We start from the raw sequence: 19249 nt of genomic DNA, 5'->3' as shown, positions 1-19249 counted from the left end.
TCTAAATAAAGAAAGCTCAATTATAGAACATGACAGACAATATATGCTGAATATTAGGGTCATTATTAGGGTCATGTTAGAAGATGTTTGGTGGTCGTTTATGGAGATGGACAGGTAATTATTAACAAGCCACTCTAAGAATTGTCAGGATCTTGTTTGGTAGAGAGTATTAATCATCTAGATTATAGTTTGTGTTCAATACAGATTGTTTATTGAAGAGATGTTGTGTGGAGACTGTCAGATTTTGATTTATGATGACAAAGAAAGGAATTCACATAAATACTTCATTACAATTAATCTGTTTACTTTTTATATGGAAAAATAACGGTAGATAACTTCATATTTTTTTCGAACTTCTTATGTGTATTAGGGCTGCAGTCTATTGATTTACACTAATTAAACATACTGCATGTGATAATAGGGTATTGTTCAACACAATGTGATTGTTCAAAGTAGTCAAACATGCCAATGAAACAGTTAGGAAAATGTGACTTTGAACTAGTAGGCTTATAGGCAAAGAACAATAGCTGGAACAGTGTTAGCTTCCCTGATAAGTTTGTTTAAATGTATAACAGACTTGCAATGCGACAAAGCTAAGTAAAATGCTGCAAATACAGAGATTTGTTAATATTGTATGTAAAGCAATTTCCTGTAAAAGATAGATTATAATAATCTGTATGCTAAGAACTTTTGCAGCCAGAGGATGATGTAATTGCTTTCATTTCAGAGTTCAGTCCAGACAAATTTATACTGACTAGTAATCAGTGCAATGTAATAAAGCATATTACCATGGTTACATTCTTTAACCCTATATTCCCAAACTAACTGGATTATAGGAAGCTTTACTTATCTGTCTCAATACCACCATTTACTTACAGGCTATAATCATCACACATAACACAGACAGTGGCGGAGCGTCCATACAGTCAGGAGGGGGCAATGCCCCCCCCCCCCCGACGGACTCAAATGGACTGCTGGCGCCCTTTTCAGCTTCTTACCAGTTTTTACTTATTCGCGATTATTGACTTTTTTATAGCGCTCTCATCTACTGCACCTATTGACATTTGTCACATTTTGATGGCGATGACACCTATTTATTCTTCGTTTATCTGCTAATTAGCAAGGCCTGGAAAGGGTAATTTCCGGCGATCTAGGGAGTATCTATACTCAAAAAATTTCTGTACACTCCGCGTCAACCTGTGGTGGCGCTCCGCTTAGATAGTATTGAAAGCGCCCCTACAGACCATTCTCGACCCCCCTGACCAATACCCCTAGCTCCGCCACTGAACACAGAGTGTCAACTATTGGCAATTATATACACTCTGTCCACCTTGCTTTGTGACCTACTGTATGATCATGGATACCCTACACCACATATGTGTCTGACTTCCATGTTATGTTAGGAGGAAGGTACAGTATCCTGTGCTGTGTCTTCCTGTGACTTTATCTGGTTAGAAACCTTTCTATATTATCCATATATCTATTAAATAACCACAACAATGCCCCCTGCTGCTTAAGCAGAACTATATATATATAATTAAAATAATAATATTTTAAAGATCATAAAAGAGAGAATGCAGATCTGGTTAATCTGTCCAGTCCCAGGCCACCCACTATATATGTGCAGTGAAATTCAAACTCACATTTGGTGAGGTGCAGTGAGAGACTACATGATGAGACAAGTAGTACAGAGCCTTTGGGGGGGGGGGAGAGAGGGGAGGAAGGGAGGGGGCTGGTAGATAAACAACTACACTGACCACTACAGCTACATATGAAAGGTTTAGTGAGCACTGTAGAATACTAGGCTGACCAATTGCTTAACACTTACAGTAAAAACCACAGTTTGTTGCATTGAAAGGATATTCCAGACTTACAGTAGCAGATACTGTAAAGTACATAATGAACCATATTCCACACTGTTACTGAAAATCCCAATCTCAATATCTTATATATATCACAAGAAGCAATATGGTTGATTGAATGTAACCAATATTGACTGGCTATTTAGCCTTGGCTATTCTGAGGAGTGGATCCAATAGGTCGTCTCTCTGTGATGTCATCGCAGTAGATGTTTCTGCATGTCAAAGCTATTATTTTTCTAATATAATCTTCTTGTTTTCTTTTCTCCTTGAAAATGCAATATTTTTGGAATGTTTCTTTAGCTATAAATATCCTTTATCTTTTACAATTTCATACAAACTGTTTTGAAGAGATCTTATTTTGTGCACCAATAGATTTAATGCTAAGTTAGCAAGCCTATGGGTACAGTATATGGTATTTATCATCGTCCATCTGGAGAGGAGTCTATTGAGATTACTTACAGCTTATAACACTCCAAGTGTGTGAAGATTAATAGGTGACTAAAGGTTACAAGATGGACTAGAGTTCAATGAAGGGTCATTGGAAAGAGAGACAAACAAGGAATGGATTGTGACAGATCTAGTAGTTAAAAGCCTTGTTGAAACACAAGGTAAATACTTCTGCACTTTTATGACCTACAGAAGTGTTTACAATCTAGAGAATATGTTTAAATTGACCAAGGAAAAGAATGTTGATGTTATTGTGGAGTAGAATCTTGGTGAGTTTGCTTCTGGTATGCTGTTATGATCGGTAGCAACAACTACGCAGTATGGTATGGCAGTATGGTAGTATGGTATGGTATTCTATGGAATGGTTCAATATGGTGTGGTACGGTATGGTATAGTACAGCATGATATGGTGTGGTACAGTATGGTATAGCATTGTATGGTGTGTATAGTACAGTGTGGTAATCTATGGTATGGTTCAATATGGTATAGTATGGTATGGTACAGTACAGTATGGTATGGTATGGTTCAATATGGTATGGTACAGTATGGTATGATATGGTAAGTTGTCTGTTTACAAGTTGCTAACGCTTTCAAAAATTTGTATGTCAGTAATACTAAAGATAAGATTACAATTAATGAAACTAGGACATCCACCTTGAAGGTTAATGAGTCAGGATCTAGCCACTTGGTTCAATCCTAATACTTTCATTACCAAGACAAGTTTTAACCATTATGGTAATCGCTAAATTAGATTAAACTTAAACTATATATTGTCTCAAATGAAAATTGAATATATATTCAAGCTACTGAATGGAACTATTTTGGGAGATTATTAATATCAGAGAGCTGAAAAAGTCAATCATCATCAATGTAATGAACTGACCAAACTTTCTTTGCTGTTTCAAATATATGACAAGTTACTGGGCATTTTGAAAGATAATTGCAGTTGGAAAGATATTGTCTGCTACTGTAGTCAACGAGCCAATTGCATATAAACAAATCCTCTTTTAACACTCAAAGTAACTGAACAGTCAAACCCACATCCCTCCTGACTGCTTCATGTTTTTAATAATTTCAATCACCTTTATTGAACTCATTCCGAGTGAATCATGTTTCCTAGTAACGTAAAACCAGACATCTCAATCGGGACTTTAGGGAATTTAATGACATTAACATACAACTAATTTAAGACCTGAAACTTGAACCTCTCCTTCATTAATTTCACGGTACAACAGCATTCAGGATATTGTCGGACACCGGAGTGCTTTTACAGCAATCAAAGAACACCACTCAATAACATTGTTACCGTACTGTAACCTAATATGGTTATTTACTGCAGCTATTATAGTGTTAGTTACAGACAACATGCAATGAAAAATAGTGCAAAATATTTTTGGCCTAAAATTCAGAACCAGTTTTCTTGCAAGTAAAAGAAGTTCTAAAACAATATATACTGGTTTGCCTTTATCAACTATCTCTAACCACGAGAAGAAACCAACAAGCCCCAAGGTGTTACCAAACTCTGAATCATTTACACTATTTTGTATTATGCACTGTAAAGCCAATCCTTCCTTCACCAATTAACTTGACTGTTAGGTACATTCATTACAGTACTCTGGTAAATACAAAACCAATCTTTTTCCTGTTTGTTTCCCTTTCATGTTTGACATCTGCTTTGAAGCCACAAAGCACTACAGATAATCTCCTCTTCCTCCTTCTAAACAGAGGACAGTCTGTTAAGAACTTACCACAAACTCTATTGTACTATTTACTATAGGTGGTGCATACAGTATACCACACAGATACAGTAACCATTTTGTCTCTCAATGGTATTGTGCAACCAACGTGGTCATTATTGTACATCCTTGGAACAACCACAGTATTCACAAAAGTCATTGATTTTACCTTCTTATTTTTTGCTCCCAAATTACAGAAGTCCTGCGTTAAAAATCGCTTGACTTAGGACGGAAATTATGACACACACAGGCAAATCACACAGACTCCTTTTGCCTGTAATCAAGAAGGCCATTATTTTTGGACAAACAAGTTTGAATTGCACTACACAAGTTTTTGCCATAATCTAGTTGAACTTTAATATTAAAGTCTTTTTTGGTGTTTATCTACAGTATTTCCCCAAAGTTTAAGAAGAATACCACTGGCATGTGAGATGGAACTTGATATTATTATGAAGTTTTACATTACAGAATCGACTGTAGAGTGACAAAACTGAGGTGGATTTTGTAGGTCAAGTGTTGGCTATGATCTCTCATTGTATCATGGGGGATCTGATAGGTCTAACATATCAAAGTCTTGAATTTTGAAGTTCTGGAATGCAAAGCATTTAGACACACAGTCCATGGTGTTCAGTGACAATTTGCTTGTAGTTGGATATAACTGTAAGACTACTAAACCCCTATGTTGTCGATTGAATGAGGTTCCATGTATCAGAATGTGCAAACTGAGTTAGTCAAGCCTGCTGACATATGTTGTGGAGATGATGCATGTGACTAATACTGGTAATAGTGACTTCACAAACTGTGAGAAATAGAATAGATGTAGAACGTAAATATTTGAAAGGTGTGTGGAGGATAGAAGGAATGCAGATGTCTGTCAAGGTCTGGCGACTAACCATATATATATAATGCTATATTGGTTCAACTCCCATACTTTCTCGAGTGGGCTATTAATTAATTTATTATCAAAGGCAGGTGGTAAAACAGTATTACCAGTATACAAGTATGGGGAAGTGACTCTGTAAAATGTGTTACAGTAGTTAATCCAGAGAGCTGGATTAATCTAAACTTGGACAAAATGTTTCATTAACTGAAAAACTCTTCATTTCTAAGACAGTTGTTGGCTAATATTTGTCTTTGCTGACTTAGATGGTAAGCAATTTGCACAATGGCAAACTTTGTGCTCAGAATGCTGACTTTAGGCTATTTATAGTAAGACAATTACCCATCCACAGTAATTTGGTTCCATCAAGTGATAGTTCAATGTACTTCACATCAATTTACAGAACTCTTTGCAATTTTTTTTCTTCTTGATATCCCAGCACATCAGATCCATATTTATTTAGTTTCGATGGGGCAACATACTTTGAGGGTAGAAGTAAAATGCTTGTTGGAGTTTTGTACATAAATGAGCAACTTTTGTGTGTTTCTGTCATATTTAGAGGCCGAATTACTGCTTAATAAAAGCATTTCTAACCCTACTTGCTTCTCTTGTCCACTGACAACCAACAGTTGTATACTTCACCCTCAGTCCATTGTTTGTGCCATTAATACAGCTAGAGAGCTTTTATGGGCATATATACTGTACAGTATTGCTTAAAGCAGTCTCAAAATGACTTATTTTAAGTGCAATGGATGCCTCCAAAGATACACTGCAAAAGTGCAACTCACAGTTCAAGCGTGAATCAATGAGACTCTGTAAGACAAAATATGAGTGAGTAATGCAGCGTGCAGCGTACAAAATGTACATATCTAAATATCCAACGATCCGTGAACGTTTGTCGACCGCAATATATATGAATATCAGGCATTGACTCTCACAGTACCTCAGTGAATTGGGTCAAACACTCGCGTAACCGTAGACGAGAGATGTTGGATTTTTTTTTTCAGAGAATGTGTTGATATATATATCAATGAAGTGAAGTAATTTAATCAAACTGCAGAAGCGTTAATCTTGATTTTCACTCTCTGCGAAGTATCTCTGTTATTATATCTCGATTTGAGGAGTAAGAATGAACCTTCCGACGAGGCATCTGCCTGTTTGTCTTGACTTTTCCAAAAGGTGGCGATACCTTTGAGAGAAGGATGAGATTGTGTAACTGAAAACACGACATATATTACAGTACAGTACAGAATATTACTTTTAATCCACACTGTCCTAACACAAAACTCACTTTATAAATGATGATGGAGGGCAGAGATGAATAAAAAATTTGACGCTATATTTTCACTTTGAATCCACCAAGCCCTAAAGTAAGTTAACCTTTTTACCCCCACACAACCACACCAACCCCCCCCACCCTTCCCAACCCCCCTATCAAGAATGATGATACAGTACACAAGCATTCCTCAATTTCTTTTAGTCCTGCGTAGGACGTGTCAGCCAATTGCATTCACTTCACTGGCCCACTGTACTTAATTAAAAGACTTAATTAAGTTATCACAACGAAAAAGAATGTCAATTAGGGTTCGGACTCAAGATTCTTCGAGGGTTTAGATGTATGTTTTTGGACAAACTGCAACACAATTCAGAGATCTACTGTACGTAATTAAACATTCAAGAAGCAGAATAAGTCCCACACTGTGACACATGCCTGATCTATCAAGACAGAATTGCTGTCAGTAATTCATTTTGCATTCATGAGAAAGTTTTTCATTATTTACCAGTTTAACCCTGAAGGTAGAGTAGACTCCAGTTAATTACAGTAATCAATGAGCTGTTGTTTAGAGAGCGTGGTGGCCAATTGGCTAAGGCGTCGGACTTGTGATCCAAGGATTGCTGGTTCGATTCATGCCTAGTTCATTGCATTGTGTCCTTGGTCAAGATGCTTTATCTCAATTGCCTCTCTCCACCCAGGGGTTAAATGGGTACCTGTGAGGTAACTTGTCATTGGGCGCAGTATATAACTGCTGCCGACTGGAGGGATTGTCTCTGGGTTATCAGGTTATCATTGACCAGGGGTAATATAACGTCTGTAAAGCGCTTGGAGACCTATCGCTGGTGTAAAGCACTATATAAAAATCAAATATTATTATTTATTATTGTTAAATTATGCAACATTATACACTGTGCACTTTACAGGCATATCACTATCAGTACAGTAGTGCTTGAAAAAGCGTTGAACTAAGGAAATACTGTACACTACAAAAACTTGTTTTGGTCCAATTGCCATTTTGATGGTATGTAAAAGTAGCAGTATCTTTTTCCCCAACTTGGAAGTTAATGATTGCATTCTGGTAATTCCTACATAAAACGCACATCCAGTACTTCCATCTCTGTACACAATTTGTATGCTATGACGTAAGTCTTATACCTTAAGCATCGCTGAACATCTAAGTACTGTCTGTAAAATATATACCCATTTCACAATTACTAACAGGAAACATCCAAGTACACACTGTAACATGGCAACTGTAATATTACCCTGACAATAAAGTAGGCTAATAGTCCATTCACTCTGGTCAGTGACTTTCAAATTAACAGGAAACATCCTCCTCAAACACAGAAATACGATAACGACATCCAGCTATTTAAAACAACCTCTCTTCGATGAAACTGAAACTATCTTGGTTTTTAGGGATAATAACAACAAGGCTGTAAATGTTAATTAAACAAGCTCATTAATCATTCAGGGATGACAGGAGGCCCATATGCTTTCATAAGGTACACACTGATTGGCTCAAATCTTTGGGAGAACACACAGTTACACATAAACACAGCCCTGCTGTCTCACATCAGGGACTCGGAATGTAAAGCCCCCCCTCCCCTGCCAGTCCCAGTCCCATTATTTTGCCCACTAATATAATGCACTTCCATACTTACAATGTTTATGAATGTCATGACTGATTTAATATTGAACTCAATCTTTAAATACATCATGAAGTAAATATAGACGGTGATCAATCACAAATGCTTTGTCCATTACATTGCAGGTATCGCTCGTTAAGGTCATCATTAAAAATGCTATGAAGAAAACGATAACAACACATTGACATTTTGCATGCATCCAACTAAACAAACAAGCCATGCATGTACATACTGTATTACAATTTAGGCAAGTGCACATGTTTGTATTTCAATATTTTCAAAATTACAATGGTAGGAATCTTCACATTGTGTCTATAGATCCCTCTCATCCAAATTATGTACTTTAGGAGTCCAGTGTTTACATTTTGGAAATTGTTCAAAACATGTGTGTTATCAAGCAAAAAAAATTTGTCAGTTGACTTAACTTGACTAACTAGTACTTTCATTAGAGACCTTTGTTTGCTATAAGTTATTGGAAATATCATTAACAAAGGAGTGTTTTGAACTTTTGTACTTGGTTTAGTAACGTGTGTAATTATCTTCCATTTGAGTGTGTCCAGTATGACTGTGCAATATACTGTATGCAAATTGCACGGGCCATTACTTCTTTGGTTAAAATGGCAGAATATATTTTAAAAAGAAAGTGATCCATGCCAATTCTTTTTCCATTCATTGGTTATTATTGTCTTTCCTGATAGAAATGTAACAAAGAACACTGAATGCCCAGTTCTCCCATGTTAGTCATTTTACACTTTTAGAAGCATAACTATACAATTGACAGAGATAAGTAATAGCCTTTCTGCTCTAGGAATTGAACAGTTTTTCACCCTTGTAAATATTGTACCCTGCAGTAAACATATGGCTGCAACTCACTGTTGGTACTAAAGGGTCAATGATAACCCTTCATCCCCTCCCCTGCCACCTCCCTCTCCCTGCCTCCTTCTACCCACCGCCCTGCCACCTCCCTCTCCCTTCCTCCTCCCATCCACCACACTGTACAAAATTGTAGTTTACACTAGCTCTGAATGCTGGTAAACATTATAATATTATCAGCTACACAGACAGTCATACTGCAAAGCATATTGACTAGTCATTTACACACAGGTAGCTATGTACGACTCTAATCTAGATATTGTACAGTATTGCAATGTGTGTCACAAGAGAATATTATCACAGGATGTGATTAATTCTTTTGAAAAATGTATAAACAGTTAGATTCACACAGCTCTACAAACTACTGTACATATTTATACATGTATGTTTGTATGTATGTACATAGGTACGTATGTATGTATAAATACATTAAGTACGTAAACTTACATACATACTTGAATAGTATGTACATGTATGAATGTATGCTATGTCACAATGTCAAGGAACATCCTGACAGCTAGGATACTGTATAATAAAGTCTGAATTACAAGTTGAAACGATACAATATATATAATATAAAATGTTATGGTATGCTTGAATATATAGTATGCCAGTTATTTATTATGATAACAATTTTAATAATTATGCTTTATTGGTTATTCTCCAAAGAGACATTTTGGTTGGTAATCATGTCAGCAATGTACATGATAGTTAAAGTTGTGAACACCTACCAATTAACTGGGTACAATTATTTTAAACCCTGCGTAGGAAATTTAATGGCCCAGATATTGAGGTGGCTTGAAACTATGTCTACTTTTAATTGTATGTCCAGTATATACAATAATTGTGCTTGTTTTCAACCCAATTCACAGCATCGCATTGCATGTACCGGCTGAAAGAGTGACATCTTCGTCAATACACTGCTATATCATTAATAAGTTCCTTAAACTTGATCATAGTTACAAAGCACAGTGAAAAGTTCAAGGTGTTATTAAGGCTGAAGAACTCAGGTGTGTTCAAAGCTGTTTCACACATTTTTTCAGTACACTAAACCAAGTGAGTGTAAATTCCATGTCCTTCCTGTTTAAATATTAGTACTGATCCATTACTGTAAAGAACACACATAAATTGCATCAAAACGCTTGTTCACATTTGAAGAAAAGAAACTGCCCAACAGGTGTAGTAGCCACCTATTATAGCTTTCAACATTTTAAATATTATTATCATTTTCAAATGAAAAACAAAAGGTTCTTTGATAAATAACTTCTAGTAAACAAACACGGAAACTAGATTACTGCACAAAATTAGAAATCTGTTTACAGTTTTCATTTTTATTTTCATTTCTAACTAAGTACTCCAAATATACAAGTATAGTATACAGTACAATCAGTTTCATTAATAATATATTACAACATTTTCTTTAATTTTGTTGTGAGACTGGCAATGCTTGTGACTGTGATACCATCAGAATGGAAAGTAAATCACTCTCAAAGCAGACACAGTATCACAGGTTCACTGTGACCTTTCAGTTTTGTTTTGAGAGAATACAAGCCAGCCACTGACAAAGCAATTTAATGCACACTTAGGAAATATACAATGTGCTGACCATGCAGTCACATATGATTACACATACTGACTGTACTACTATTGTAGCCTTCACTGAAGGGTTAAGGTGCTTTGCAACATTCATGATGACATTGCTGCTACTGTATATACACAGTATATGAGTCATGGTATAAATACTAACTTCCATATGGCATTATAACTTCACAATACAAAGTTGTGCAAAGATGACGGATATGTATGGAAGACGGAAGAAGTTACAAGTTTACAACCCTGGAAAATTTTCCAGAATTGTCAGCTTAAATATTCAAAGTATACTAAAACAGACTGGTAATTGAGAATAAAGTACTAGAGTGTCCAGTAATTCCCGGGGAGGGGAGGGCAGGGGTAAGGACTACAAAATACCTTTGGTGTATTGCAATCAAAACTACTGGTCTCAGTTTGTGGTTATCCAAAGGACAAAGGGACAAACTTAAAGAATACACTTTAATATCATTGACCATCAGGGATCTGTTCTGAATGAGAACTTTCAAAATGTCTGCAACTCCTTTCCTGGGTAAATATTTATGACTGTAAAAATTAGAAGTGACAGTACATGTATACATGTGAGAACAGCTGAGAACCTTGTAACAGGAAAGTATCCCAGAAGTTGAACAGTCACCACAAAACTCCCCTGGTTTGGGTATATTTCTAAGCGGGTGATATGGCATTTTCAGAAAGAAGAGGAAGGTGATGGGTGTCAAACCAAAGGAGGGTCGATGGGTTGGGGGCAGTGCTATATGCCAGCAACATATCTTTAACTACCAGGCTTGAATACCAATGTATTACCTGGGCCAAAGCCAAAACCTCCGTAAGTGCGAGGGACGGAATTTGATATACGTTTCCATATATTCCAGCTCAACAGTAGTGAAATATGAAAAATCCAGTAGTTGGTTAAATAAAGAGAGTAACATACAACATAATAAAACAATTGAAACATATTCAAAATTTGACATGTTGCCATAGCAACGAACATTAATTGGCGCGAGGGACGGAATGATAAAAACTGGGTGTGCATGCACTCCAAACATTTGACGTATTATTATCAAATTTAGGAGGAATCTATATCCAATCATACCATTTATAACAAGATCAATTACTCTTCTGATATTAACTGAAATGTGTTTTAAAAATCTCATAGCTAAATTAGGTTACGCTTTAATTTCACGAAAAAAGTCAGCGCGAGGGACGGAATGCGAGGGACGGAATCGCTGTTTATGTTGATTAATTAGAGAAAAAGCTGTTGTAAATTCTGTTTGTCATTGCCAAGCTCCCACAAGCAGTGGGAATATTATCACAAATTACACAATCCAATTAATGAACACACATTCAAGGAACAGATGGGGGTGGTGATGGGATGATTGGTGAAATGTAGGTAAATTGGAATCAAAATTGAAATTCATTCCATCACTCACCACTCAAATGCCTTGGTGAATAATAATTAAGTCACCTCCATCCACCACTTCCCCGAAATGAGGAATCTTAAACCCAACACAAATACTAAATCTATTTTCCACCTTTATATTGTAGGTGTATACAACAGTGTGGGACAATATATAATTTTTAAATTTGGAAACTGAAAACTAATTTACTGTACAAATTCAACATTTATACTTTAGACAAGGAAACAAAGTCACCATTGTAATTCAAATTGACAATTCACATATTCATTAACAAAACTCTGCTTAGATTCTGATCCAAACAGCATATGAAAGAGTTAAAAACTTCTTCCCCCATCATGACGTTAACTCATTAAGTTGTCATTAACAAGAAAAATGAACTTCTGTACACAACATACATCAATGCAATTCAATTTAAATTGGAACATTAACATGTCAAACTCTTGGATATGATGTAGATTTGGAAATCAACAAACAGCTCACCAATGTGCAAGGAATTGATATGAATGCTTACAATTCATTACACAAATAATGGTCTCTGGTTCAGCATACAGGGAGAACAGGGGCTATATTTCCTTTCACCATATCCCTTGAATACCACAGTAGGTCTTTTGCCTCTGGCCACTTCCAATACTTCCCTGTTTTTGCCATGGCATTAACCTGTGAATTACTGACAATGTTTTCCACCTCTCCTGGATACAACTGACCATTATACTCAACTATCACCCACCCACCACTTTCCATGGTAACTGATCATTGTTAACCAGCTGACTACCAATTTGATCTTGATCCCCATTCTACTCAACCTGACCACTGTTTTCCACTTTATTCAGATTAGGATCTGGTTCCTGATCATAGCTCACGACTACCTGACTTTCAACTCCATCATTTAAGTCATACAACTGCTCCCTGAGCATCTCTTCAACTGGTTCACAAAACTGACTCTGTAGGAAGAAAGTCAGTTTGCTCTTACCATTACTGCATGTACGGTCAATAAAATGGACCTTGTGTGTACAGTATCTGGTACTTCAGGTACCTTGTCTGGCATAGAAGCCTGGGCACGGTTATGCCATATGCAGGTACATAGAATGTATCTGTTGCATTCACTCTATGTTGGCATATTCTGCAAACTGCTTGGCACTAGTGATGAGAAGTTTTACCTGCTTTGACATCACAGTACACACTTGATTTTATCTTTCCCCCCATCTACTGGGCCCTTCCCATGGTGAGATTCAAAATAACTCCATGTTATTGGAATGTCACATGGGTACTGGGTGGCAAGGAAGTAAAAGCAATATTTTGATTTAAACTAGCACAGCCATCGGACCAAAATTGAACCTCTCATCCAGATTTGGACAAATTGTTGGACCTTTTCAATGATAGCTTTATTGAAGTGCAAAGCTTAGAACTTGTCATGTGACATGTAATCACTGATGACACAGAAGGTTTTGCACTTCACCTTCCTCACCTTCAGCGTACCATGCACAAACAGTGTACAATGTGAAATTCTTGTGGCCAAAGTATGCCGACTGTATTTCATTCTTTTAGTTGTTAGCATAGTTCTCGCTGAAGTCCACTTGGATGATAGATAGCACTGTTTGTTCCTGGAAGTGCCTAATTCAACTTTGCAAGTTCAGCATGCTGTCAAATTCTGCTATAGTTGTGTCGTTGAAATTTACACGTATGTTCTGCCAACTATTTCTATTAGCAACAGATTAGGACTACAGACGTGTAGCACAAAACTGTAACAGAATTCCGTCCCTCGCACTGAATTCCGTCCCTCGCGAAAATGTTGATTACCCATAATGCACCATTCATATTTTTGTTCAGTTTCTTTCATCACTACAGATGTTCAAGTCACTGATAGTTGATACTTTGCAGATTTTTATGCATACTGTACTATTTCCTCTCTCAAAAAAAAAAAAAATTGTGTCAAAAAATGCGAGGGACGGAATTTTGAACCGTTTTTTCCTATTTTTCTTCATTTTTATTAAAAAAAAATTCAAAACTTTTCCAATGAATAATTTGCACTAGAGATGAACATCAAATTACAGAAAACTAAATTTACCTCACTCATCCTTATTTTCAGCTAGGTCAATAAGACTAAATTCCGTCCCTCGCACCTAGTGCGCATCTTTTTAGATTTCAACGACCTCTATGTCACTGATAACGAAATTTTTTGGATTTTTTTTTTTTATTCTGAAGTGAAAATTAGTACTGCCATGAGCCCAAAATAAATTTCTCCCACAGAAATAACTTTACTTTTGGGATTTGAGGATGACCAATTTTGGCTTTGGCCCACCTGTCTTCACTGCCATCAATTGGAAATTTGATGCACTCTTATTTACCAAGGTTTAAGGTGCTGCATACATTATAGAGTACTTATGGCAAGTACGTAACAGACAGCACCCCTGTACAAGTTCATGAATATTAATTTTATGCCTAGATGGTTTGTTCATATCTTAATAGGGATATCAGCTAAAAGAGACTGTACTGTAGGCTATATATGTTACAATCTTTAACCTTACCTTTGCCTTCCTCATTTGCCTCTTGTCATGGTTGTATCTGTAACCATCTAGGCAGCCTCCTGTATGCCTGTCGATGCTTATTTCTAAACAACCAAGTCAAGCATGTGGTAACTAGCTAGCCTTTAACACAAAACTAACACTAATACTGCTAGCAATGAGCAGTCTGTAAAGTTTACTACGTACACAATGACCATCAGTACCACCTTGTACATGAAACGATGTCCACATTCCTCAAGCATGCATGTAAACACGGGTATCAGGCTTAAGCCTAAATAGAATTGCAAACTTTCCATTCCTCCAGTTTGGGTAGGCCTACAGAACTTACTGGGGGAATTCCACAAGACCGAAGGTCCGTGAGACCGAATTTCCGCGAACCTATGGATGGTCCATTGATCGTAACTACTTTTTCATTAGAGGGGCTTCAGAGTAGGTCAAAGAGATTGACAAGGGGGGAAATATTGTTTACAATAGGATATCGCTATATCGAATTATTAAGTTATATTGTATTATTAAATTTCATTTGGGGCAGCAGGGGGGGGCGAGACTTTTGAGAGCGGGGGCATTCGCCCCCTACAACCCCCTGGTTACGCCACTGGTGGAGGCCTAGTATCAATGCAAGCCGCCCAGCCCTTGCGCAAGTTACTGGTTTCCACTATGAAAAGAAATGGCTGTAAATTCTTTTTAATTACCCGCTTTATCAACGTAATATTACCAGTAGTAATATTTGTCTTATTACTATTATAGGCCTAGTAATAGTTTCCGTCTTTCGGACCTTCAGTCTCGCGGACCTTCGGTCTCGTGGCCTGTAACCAACGTACTATAATCTGACAGGCCTGTAAGGTTGTATTGGACTAAGGACTCAAGTCAAATAGGAGACTTACCTGATTTTCTTCAACTGCTTTCTTGCATTGCTCTTTCAAAGCTTGAATTTTGCCTGCCTCTTCTTTTCTCAATGCTCTCTCTTTTTTTAATTCAGGACTCCAGAAAGTCTTTATGCTATTCATACTGGAGCTAAGTTTGGCATCTCTTGCATCCAGTTCTTGCCTGTACATAGTATTTTCTCTCTGAAGTTCCCTAAGCTGTGAAGATACATCCATTGAGTCAAAATCGGGTGCCCTATGATGTAACGGGTGTCCGGGTGGATGGGCCCCTGGGTGGGTTCCATGACCAAGCGTTATATTACTACCTGAACCTTGGCTACTTCCACTGGAGCGACTATGAACTGGGGAGTTTGATCTAGCATGATTTCCTGAACTGTTTGGGGAGGTGGACCCTCCTGGTACAGGGCTGCCCAACCCTTCACTGATGTACACTGGTCCTGCATTGTAAGCTGCATTGAACGACTGAAATGTCTCCATTTTCGCCTCAGGGAAGCGTGAAGAGCCTTCTACGCGATGTGGTCTTGGAGATTTTGAACGTGAAGGTGAACGAGGTGCTGAATTGGATGAGGCAGTTCCGGATCCTGAACTACTGCCTGAACTTGCATCTTGATCGAAGCTGTTATTGTTGACCTGCTGTGACTGCGAGGGAGGAGTCGGGGAATGCCGTGGAGATTGCGATGAATACATGTCCAAACCACTCTACAAAGCAGAAAAAACTCTAAAAATCACATCGCACTTGACTTTCAAGAACAAAGAATTTCATCCTTCCTTTTGGATAACAATTATATCGAAGTATTATCACGGCTTAAAGATGGTATTCGTAGCATTGTTACACCTTTACGCCGGGTAAGCTGCACAGAATAGTCAACGGTATAGTATTAGTAAATCACCTACTCAGACTCAGAGCCTACTGAATATATTCCCCGACAGCAGCAACATACGCACAGTAACGTACACAGTAGTATCAAAGGACAAGCAGGTTTATGCACTGTGACTATGGACGGCTTCTAGCAATACGTACATGCGAACAAATGGTCACATTTGGTTATCACCTTTTTTTTAGCAGGCTACAAATAGTGGCGCTACACCATAAAATAACTTTAACGTAACAGATATCTTCATTGTAAAATACAAAGGAACCGAAAAAAAGTATACATAAATTGTGACATCTAATTATTATTGGCTTAACTATTCTTCTACTCCCTACACCTGTTTCCGTTGGCATTTATGCAAATGTGCTTTACTTCAGTTTTATTGTTATAATGTATTACGTAACTGTTTGATGTTGAACACGTATATAAAGGTTGCACGTGGAAATAAACAAGGAGTTGGATTTACGTTACTGCTGTGTTCGGTATACTAATTTATCCCCCCTGACTACACGACATAAATAATAAAAACAATTAATAATACCACTTTGTATTATTTGGGGGCTTTTGAGAGAAGTCAAAGGATCCTGAAATATCGCGCCAAAAACGATGCAACAATGTATCGACCTCAACGTAAGTAGTGTCGTGATCTGTTTTCAAAGCCGGACTAAATTTGGTAAAGGCTGCAAAGGCACATCGTAAATATCAATAAAAAAAACCAAAAACCAAACAAAATTCGCTCTTGTGTGTTTAACTTGTGAGTCGTTACCTTTGAAATTTGATTGACCGTATCGAAATCTCGCAGTGTATTATCTTTTCAAGTTTGTCTTGAAATTTCGATATTTTATCAAAATGGCATTAATATTGATACTTCAATAAAACCTGTCGCAATTGCGGCGTTTTAATGAATTATTGAATTTTATATCCAAATTTCAACATTTATAATGTAAATTGTGAGGTGTTCTAAGGAATGTGATGAAGCGAAAAAACTTACATTTGATTGCTTTGCCATCCTTTTGCTTTTGCTGAGAGTCCAGCTGAATGATCCATCACTGGCAGCCTGAGTGCAGCAAGTATAGTTAGAAAATAAGGAAGGGCGGTTACTTTTTCTGCTCTCCCCCTCTTCCTCTTCCGAACATCGGCGCATATTAAATTCGATGCTTCCGAACGTACGCATTCCCTGTTTAGATAGTCAACTGATACATTCCTTATACGTACGCCATATATGTTCATTTGACGATGTCAAACGTGAACCCGTCGTTTGATCTTTACTAGCGCCCTAGTTTTTTTTAGTCTTAAACATTGATGGCATGTCTCTGCTTCCGTAGGCAAGGGCAAGTTGTTAGGTACCATACCACAGTTAGAGTAATGTGCATCCGCTCGAAATTGTCGGGGGAAAAAGAGCTAAAACGACCTAATGTAATGCTTGTTTAAGCATATTATCAGTTACCATCATTGTTGTTATGTTTTTGTTTGCTTTTACGTGTAAGAGAGAAAATAGGGAGGATTGAAGATGATATAAACGGCATTTTAGAAAATCTTTGATATTACTCCGAGCGAGTAGATGGAACACTGAGCTATACACTGATCTGTAATTTCAGGATTTGTATATTTCTACTGAAGTAATGGTTAAAATTCCGATCGTTATGATTTAATATAAGAATAGCAAAAACACAACTTTCGATCGTCTGTTTCTGGTTTTCGGAGATTGGAGAATTCCCGAGTCAATCCTGACAAGCCTGCTGCAGCGAACATTCGTGAACCTATTGTTATACATTATCATAGGTATGGAGGTTGAGAGCTTCTAAGCTTCATGTTGCTAAATTTATTGGCTCCCGTTCGTTTTCATAAAAGTGTCTTTCTCTTGTAAATTGTCTACCTCATCCCAAACTGATGACAAAAAAACCTGACTACACCATTTAACCCCCACCCAACATACGAGGGGGCTGGGATCCATGCCGCCTCTCGTAGTACACCACTGCTTCTAGTTTGAATTATTTCATTAAACGGTATCAGAATATTTGATAGGTACATATGGTAATATACACAGTCGTCCAATGGAGAAGAATAATGGTACATACAGACTACCGTAAAAGTGCAAATATTTCTAGAATAAACGTAATATCGACAATATCGGTAACCGTAATGAAGCAAATTGTAAGAGATAGACATTTCCATGAAAGCGAACGGCATCCAATACATATAGCAACATAAAGCTGACTTAAACAAATTGAAAAGCTCTCTTAACCAAATTGAGCGAATCGGTCGCTATAGGAGGAGACTTGAGTTCGCGACGGCCATTGGTTCCTTCCGTAGTTCACTTATATCTTAGAAAAGTATTAAGAAATGACTTAAGAAAGACACCAAAGTGCTTATCGATGATGTAAAATGTTGTTAAAAATGATGTCGTTTAGAAGACACCGTAGATACATAGCGCGGAATTGTCGCGGTAAGTGTGGGAAACGGGGACCAGAATCGGAATATTTTGGACCTAATGTTATAGTCGTCCATTGACCTTGAACGAAGGGGCCTACCGTGAAAACGTACGGGAAATACATCCATTAAAATCTCAGCGAGATGATACCACAGGATACAGAAATACCACTCAGAAGTCTTTAATTGTTATCCTTATTATTACCATTCTAAAAGATAACTTTGGATACCAGATTAAAGACATGATAAAAAAGGAAATTTGGCTCTAAAAACGATGTCACTACGGATGCCGTTAAATAACGTTCACCCAACTTGTGTACGTATATTAAGACAATTTATATTAAATTGTCTATTTCACTATTCCCCCGAATAACGCATTACTGCGTTATTCGGGACAACGCATGGGGGTTTGGGGGGGGGGGGTTGAGGGGGGTATGGACGTATTCGCAATTTCCATTACTACTTGAGGTAGCCTGACCTGAACCTTAAAGAAGGACCAGAGACGAATCAACGATTTTATAAAGGAGGAAGTGATGCCCTAGGATCACTTAAGCCGTTATTATTAATAGGGAGGGTTCGGGGTGGTTGGGGTGGGGGCGAATCAAAAATTTCCAGCGACTAATTAAGGTAGGGGCCTGAACCTTTATAGAAGGACCAGAAACGAATCAACGTGTTTATAAAGGGTGAAGTACTGCCATAGGATCACTGAAGCCATTCTAATTCATAGGGAGGGGTCGGGGGTTAGGGGCAGGGGTGTATTGAAAACAGATAACACAAAACGTTCTCCGCGGAATTGTCGGGCAAACATTTGAA

General features: G+C 37.5%; 1 protein-coding gene across 3 annotated transcripts in view; it reads right to left on the bottom strand.

Annotated features, from left to right (window-relative positions):
- Positions 1–16061, bottom strand: part of LOC139960863 (ELKS/Rab6-interacting/CAST family member 1-like) — an 83262-nt gene extending 67201 nt beyond the window's left edge. For 2 of the 3 annotated variants that reach the window (XM_071959503.1, XM_071959502.1), the window contains exon 1: positions 15135–16061. In XM_071959503.1, coding sequence (XP_071815604.1) covers positions 15135–15821 — 687 coding nt within the window. In that variant the 5' untranslated portion in view covers positions 15822–16061. The remainder of the gene's footprint in view (positions 1–15134) is intronic. The other variant, XM_071959504.1, reaches the window with a different exon arrangement.
- Between the last annotated feature and the right edge of the window lie 3188 nt (positions 16062–19249).

Source organism: Apostichopus japonicus, chromosome 20 (assembly GCF_037975245.1).
Source record: "Apostichopus japonicus isolate 1M-3 chromosome 20, ASM3797524v1, whole genome shotgun sequence".
Classification (NCBI taxonomy): domain Eukaryota; kingdom Metazoa; phylum Echinodermata; class Holothuroidea; order Aspidochirotida; family Stichopodidae; genus Apostichopus; species Apostichopus japonicus.
Note: the sequence above shows the minus strand (reverse complement) of the source record. Positions and strands in the feature narration are given on the sequence as shown.